The 7,559-nt window shown below is 30.7% G+C and overlaps 1 protein-coding gene across 1 annotated transcript; it reads right to left on the bottom strand.

Moving 5' to 3' along the window:
• Positions 1–242: 242 nt before the first annotated feature.
• LOC148206461 (uncharacterized) lies at positions 243–2,166 on the bottom strand. Its single transcript, XM_088107914.1, has 3 exons — positions 1,801–2,166; positions 373–729; positions 243–260 (listed from the first exon to the last, which is right to left on the bottom strand). The coding sequence occupies exons 1-3, from the start codon at positions 2,164–2,166 to the stop codon at positions 243–245; spliced, it is 741 nt and encodes a 246-aa protein (XP_087964040.1).
• Between the last annotated feature and the right edge of the window lie 5,393 nt (positions 2,167–7,559).

Below are 7,559 nucleotides of genomic sequence, written 5' to 3'. Positions count from 1 at the left end.
ACTCCTAAATGAATCGTGTTTCATACATAAAGGACCACTTCTCACTTCTGAGTTATCAAATAAACCACATTATGTCAGTATAATTCTAAAGAAGTTGGCAATGTATATCATTAAACACGTTTCATAAATCAACCAAAACTAAAAAATAAAATATGTCGTATCCTTGAACAAAGAACATAATGACATACTCCATATATGAAAATGACTGTTCAACCAAGATCTTCTTTGTCTGTTGGAACACCTTATCCACTTCCTTTATCCTATGACAAAAACAACATCATGTCAGCCTCATTGGTAAATATATATTTTATTAAATTTCATTCAATATTATTAAACAGTATAGTATAATTTAAAACAGATAAAGATACTTACAGCTACAATAGTAGTATCACCAAATATAGTAATCAATTCTGAAGGAATATGTCCTTCTTTCATTTCTATGTACCTAAGCATAACACGTTTTAGTGTTTTGAAATTTTCTTCAACTATAGCTAGCTTCTCCTTTAGACTAATTACTTCTTCCTTCAGTTGAGGGTTGGAAGCAGAATCAAAATTTGAGAAACTGTCACTTAATTTTGTAGTGGATTGAAACGTAACATTATGAACACTTCCAAATCCCAAAGATTGTACACCTCCAACATGATCTTTCTCCACCTCAATATGAGCAATATCATTGGTTAATATTTCTGAAATGCTGGCATTTTGACTTATTTCTTGTTTTTTCTTTTCCTGGAAGTTAAAAGAAATATTTCACGAATGTGTTTCAAGTTCAACCATACAAAGAAACAATAGAATAAACATCATTCATTTAATTTATTGTTCAAAAACTGACTAAGAACACACAAACCTAATTAGGGTTCGTATAGGTAATTATTCTGCCAGACAAAGAAAAATCATCAGACAACCATTATCAAATACGGAACCTTTCTGGCGTGTTCAATAACATTGTTACCTGAAGTTTTTTGCTTGTAATATCATACCATATATAATGGTTACACCACAAATTATAAATTCACAATTTTTTTTTCATAACCATGAAAAACTATATTGAAAAATGAAATAAGTGGACTATTCCAATCTTTCTACAATTACTATTTACATAATCATATGTAGACATTCCGAACCTAATCTTGTTCTCATGCTAATGTGCATAGTTATTTGTGTCGTCTTACAACCCATCTAATACAATACATCGAACACTTAATTATATAACACATCCATTCAATACATCCAACTCTTAAACAATTATATAATTGTACAGTAGTCTGTAAATTGAATTATTAATTTCATGAGTTATATATATAGATAGATATGTATGTTTATATAGATAAGTATGTTTATAGTTTTACATGGTTTCGTAATTTTAAGGACATTGTGTCGACAAAAATCCTAAACATAATCATGTGTAGAAATTATTAGAGGTGAACTATTTTTCTATATAGGTATCAGTAATATTGTTTTTCATGTTTTTTTTTTCTAAATTTTTTAAATTAGGAAAGATAGATTATTTCATTTACGGGTGTTATATAATAAGTTTCATCTACTAATCGCTTAATTAATACTAAGAGTATAACTAGGGTTTGCCTTGGTTTAGATACATGTGTTGATATTTTTTGAAAGAAGTAAGAATGAATATATCGGTAGTTTTTAACTTTTTTTAGAAGTGTAAACTTCTATTTATACTGGATTTATAATATCATTTATATGTTGGAACACATTTGGACACAATGACGGATCTTCAACAAATAATTGGAAAGTGCCAAAATTTTATCTATTAATGTAAATAATAGATATAAATACCTGGTCATTGAGTAGGGTGTTGGTCTGGTGAAAATTTGCAGATGAACTTATTTCTCTATCCACGTGGATTGTAGCAGATTCCTGTGGAATGTGTGTTTGTCGTTCTCCATCTTTTCTTGGCACACCAGAACACAATTCCTTTCCTGCGTTATTATCATTCAAAACCTCGTTTTCATTGGATACCTGAATTTCACCTGCATTTCTCAGCTTTCTGCCATCCCTCCTATCTTTACCTTCGCACTTCCTCATCCGCTCAAAAGCTACAGCTATCGCCCTTGCCTTTTTCTTTCTAGGCGATGTATCTCTTTCACTTGGAGCATTCTCGACACTCGAACTTGGAGCATTCTCGACACTCATAGCTTCCATCTTCTTACAAATTATAAACATTTTAATTATTAATATTACAACCCAAAGCGAATCTTCCAGAAAAAAAAATATTAACTCTAAACAATTCACGAAAACTATGACATATGTGTTATGATAAACTTAAATAGTCGAGGTTTATTAATAATTTTGTTTGAGTCTTATTTTACTAGTCTGGTCTAATAATATTTATTTTTATTTTATTAGAAATAAAATAGAATTGATATCAGTAATGATTTAATTTGTTGAAATAAGATAGTAATAAATTAAGTAGTTATTTTTATTTTGAGTGAGTTGATATTCTGTTTTTAGATTTTATTATTTGTATTTAGCTTAATGTAATATTTAGCTATTTAAAGGTTATCAAAGTTCAACGAAAATTACCACAATGAATTGAAAAGTCCAATCATAGTGTGTCATGTTTATTTTTCTACAAAGTGGTATCAGAGCTCTAGGTTGAGTACCGAGAGAAAAAAATCGAGAGAAAAAAGTCAAACATTGTGAGAGAAAAAATGAGTGCTTGAGTTTTTAGTGAGAGAAATGACAAAGGTAGTCAAGGAATGAGTGTACCATAGTTGTCGGGAAAGATCAATTACGACAATTGGTGTGTAGATGAAAGTCCTTTTTAAATACCAAGGAGTATGAGAAGTAGTGGAGGATGGGTACAATGAACTCGTAGAGCATGAACACCAGATAGTGACCCAAATTGCTGCATTGAAAAAGACACGGGTGAAAGATAGATCGACTTTGTACTTTCTGTATAATGCAGTGGATAAATCAGGTTTTGAGAAAATAGCTAATGCAAAGTTAGCAAAAGAAGCCTGGTAAATTTAGGAGATGGCATACAAAGGAGCTATCCACGTGAGGCAAGTCCAAGTACAAGCTCTCGTAAGAGAGTTTGACTTTATAACTCAAGTGCAGAAGATGGTCAACCAACTCAGAATGAACAAAGAAGATGTGCCTTCTAACCGGGCTGCAGAAAAGATATTATGAAATCCGATGGATGATTTTGAAAGTATTGTTGTCACTATTAAAAAGACAAAGGATCTGTCAGCTCTCACTGTGGAGGAGTTAGCTGGGTCATTAAAGGTCCATGAACTGACAAGAAAAAGAAATAGAAGGAACTTGACGATCAAGCACTACAAGCACAACAGGTCACTATGTAAACGTGTGCAAATCGAAATGCTACAACTGTAAGGTTGACCACATTGCAAAGTATTGTCAGGTTGAGACAAAGAGAGAGACAAATCTCCTTACTCAAGATGTAGAGGAAGAGTATGAAATCTTGTTGATGGCAAAGAGCTCGGATGTAGAGAGTGTGGACATGGAGAGCTTGGTCACAACAATGGATGAAGTGATCTCGATAAATGGTGCGACAAATGAGGAGAAGACAAACCTTAAGAAGAAACTCGGACAAAAAGATGAAGGATGTAACGGATATAGAGGCTTTTGGATAAAGCTATGAGATTATGAATAAATAAAGGATTGAGCTTAAAGAGATGAGGAAGGCGACTAAAAACAAGGAGGAGGAAGCATTTAGTGTTCTTGAACCAGATAAAAATAGGAAAGAGGAAGATGAAGAGTTTGAGAAGAACTAGGGTATGAGAAACTTGGATACTGAGATAGTGAAAACTATGATGAGTAAAATTTTGGACGAGATGAAGAAGTCGGCCAATGTCATTAAGTGATCGGCCAAGATTGTTGAGAAATCACCTAAAGTCAAAAAGGAGTTGGTCGAGGTTACTAAGAAGTTGGGCTGAACAAAAAATGCGTTGGTTAAACCATTAGAAAGTTCAGTTAAAATGAAAGACAACACAACCAACATGGAAAAAATGAAAAATCCAATGAAAGATGCAAGCTTAATGCATAGTGATACAATGGAAAACTGAATAAAAAATAGAAAATTTAAGTTTATGAAAAAATTTTGTTAAAATAAACTTAAATTTTTAAAGTTTATTAATAATTTTGTTGAAATCTTATTTTTTTATCTAGTAATATTTATTTTGGTTTTTTATTTATTTAAGTACAATATTTTTTATTTTATTAATATAAGATAAAAAATATATTAAATAATTAATTTTATTTTGAGTCAATTAATATTTTGTTTTTAGTTTTTATTATTTATATTTAATTCAACCTATTATAAAGATGGTCAGAATTGAATAAAAATTATCATTGAGAACTCTGTCATAATGTGTCAGCTTTATTTCTCTACAATATGTGTGTCCGAAGAATAAAAGGGTATACTATTTAATTAATGTATCCAAGAGAATAACTACTAATAATTATGAGGTACATCATGAGACATAACATTCTGTAAAGCATCAAACAATCATTGAATTATTTTTAATAAACATTCGTGTTTAGAAAATGTGTGAGAAGAGTCGAACCTCTTTATCATGACTACTCCGATTCTCAAGAAAAGCCAATTCCTCCTGAAGAGAAAACCAAGTTCATGAAGTTTGTTATACAGAGAAACAGTTTTATCAATCCAAGATTCAACATCTCCACCTTACCTGTTCCTCGTATTTATCAATATCTGGCACAAGAGCAGCAATTAGTTTATCAAAATTTGGATCTTCTCTCAGTGACCGTCGACTAGGAACATGCACACGACAAATAGGGCATTCATTGATACTGTAGTAAAACCAGTTCGAATTCGTTAGAACAGTACAACACGGTGCCAATATGTTTACCAACCCAATTAAATCTATGAGATAAATAGCATAGGTTACCCAAGGCGCATGGATTTTTCGATGCATTCTTTGCAGAATCGATGAAGGCATTCCGTCACCGTTCTCGTATTTCGGATGATTCCTACACATGTAATGAAATAAATTATCTTTTTCTATATGACTTTAAAATTAGGAAAGCAAATAAAAAGTGCTTAATATGATGCATTTGAATCGTCTGTCATAAAAAATTCACCCATGCAGACACTAACAAAATCTATCTAGACGCTCTGATGGATCATTTGTTGGCTCTTTTTGCCATATAGATTGGCTTTAGGAGAATTAAAACTATCCAGATTAATGAATGCTTTCGATAAAATCTTTTAAATTTTTCATTAAATTAAAAAAAAAGTTCGTGTACTTAAATATGCATTAAAAGTTGTCATCTATTTACTGAGATAGATTCATTTTCCAAATTTAACTAAAAATATGTCGTGAAGATTATTAGATACAAGCTAAAATTCCATGAAAGGAAAAACAGTACTTCTGATGCTATTTCGTATATATGCTCTTGAAAATTTGGTTTCTACAAAAGAAAGAAAAAAATGTTTTTCTATGTTCTAACAACTAAAACAACAAGGATTTAGATATGGAAGTTGGATCTCATACATATATAGCAGACAATATGCACTCACTAACAAGCTTGCGCAGGAGAACATGCACTCATTAAGTGTAATAGGACATCCTTGTTACATATATGAGCACAGAGTGATGTCTCTCAAGGTAAGCAGATGAATAGGTTCTTGGCGTGTGAGAATGTGAATAGGGCTGATGCAGGTAAAAATGAAGTCGGGTAGACCCACCATATATTTGTCTAAAAATATTTGTCTAAAAATATTTGTCTTGTATATTCTTTTATTAATAAATTTTATTTTCACCACTTTAACTAAAAAAAGTATTCAACAAATATTTACTAATAATTATTAGTAGCAAATATATGTCAGATATCATAATAATTGTAATACTCCATTAACCAGCGGAAAATTAAATACTCATACCCTTTGGACATGTACTCATACCAAACCAATGTGAGTTATATGTTGAAAATAATCTTTCAATTGCAATTAGACGAGAAATAGAAGGTGGCTTAACCATCCATGATGTTTCTATAATCGAATTGGACATGGGTAGTGGTTAATTAAGGTCAAGATGTTGTTGCTCAAGTGTCCCTGTCTAATATAAATGTTCAATTAGGAGGGGAGAGTTTAGGCACATTTTTTGCTTGACCTCAGCATTTGGTCTTGCCAATCTCGGCATGGACACATATATTACATTTTTAAAATTCTTATTCTTATAATTTGTGTCAATGTTAAACTAATGTTTTTTCTTTACTTAGGATTTTTCTCCTCGTGATAAGTAGGCTTTCGGAAATCATGTTGATGATGATAACATGGCAAAAGTAAAAAGATGATCCCATCTCAAAACTTTTGACCATATATTACTCAAGTTGAGGAGTAAACACATACAGTTACAATGAGACTTTAGAGTATTTGGAGTCAATACTATTAATGTCCCATATACATTTTCTTCCCTAATTCATTGAAGGTTGTTAAGAGAACTTACATGTTAAAAGTTTCTATCATTCAACTATTGACCATATAAGTCATAATATGTGTTATATATTTACCATATATACAAATATTACATTTAACTTATAATTTACTCTGTAAGGTGCATGGACAAATTGGGTTTGGAGCAAGGCAAATCCAAAATATATGGATTTTTATCCTTAATCCATGCAAAAATACATGAACACAAACGTTTGATCGAATAATATTTGTAAACAAGGATGAATAACTAATATATATATATATATATATATATAAAAGAAAACGAATTGTTTCTCATTCATTATAAGTCTCAATAGTTAATTGTAATTATTCCTATGAATTATCTAGTGGTGTAGTTTTGTTCACTATATAGAGAATTCAGTTAAAAAAAATGAAAATTTCATTATAAGAGTAAATTTGACATTTTTCATTAAATTATTAGACCACTATAAGACAATTATGACTAATATATGTCTTTAATTTAATAAGAGTTGTGGTTGGCACCAATGTTTTAAGTGGAAGTGGTAGAACAAAGTCACTACAACCCATATACCCTAAGGTTAGTCATCTTTTAATATTTTAGATTTTGGTTTGAAATTGAAATCAAACGTATTTTAAACAAAAAAGAAATGTATAAAATTTATGTTCGTTGATGCATGGTCTCACGTAAATTTTGGACATTTTCTCCTATTATGTATGCACTTATTTACGTATAGTGTGTTTAAGTTCAATTTAAAATTGAAATTTTTTACATCAGAGTTTTAGCCCGGCTTAGATTTACGTCACCCCATCCACGTCGGATTATTAATTAATGTAAAAAACTAAAAAATGTTTATTGTAAAATGTTTGTTTTGTAATAATGGTCATGAATCACGATGACTAATGGTTAAAGGAATTATCCAGTAGAAAGGAATTAAATTAGATGAAATCTTCTCGTATGTAGTAAAGATGACAAGTTGACAAGATGACATCAATATGTGTCCTTCTTGGATTGACAACTGGACAAATTTGGAGCTTGAACAAATAGATAAAAAAAATTGCATTAACTTACATGAAGAAATACAAATGATACAACATGAGGGTTTTAAGATTACGATTGAAGAAAAGTTTATAT

Source organism: Vigna umbellata, chromosome 1 (genome assembly GCF_029865625.1).
Source record: "Vigna umbellata cultivar VRB3 chromosome 1, Vumbellata_1.0, whole genome shotgun sequence".
NCBI lineage: Eukaryota > Viridiplantae > Streptophyta > Magnoliopsida > Fabales > Fabaceae > Vigna > Vigna umbellata.
The sequence above is the reverse complement of the archived record's forward strand: the minus strand, read 5'-3'. Positions and strand labels throughout refer to the sequence as shown.

Excerpts from the sequence above, each read along its gene's own strand:
- LOC148206461 (XM_088107914.1), bottom strand. The coding sequence starts at position 2,166 with ATGGAAGCTATGAGTGTCGAGAATGCTCCAAGTTCGAGTGTCGAGAAT. Across the intron at positions 730-1,800 it reads ACACCCTACTCAATGACCAG|GAAAAGAAAAAACAAGAAAT; the intron begins GTATTTATATCT and ends TTTAACTTCCAG.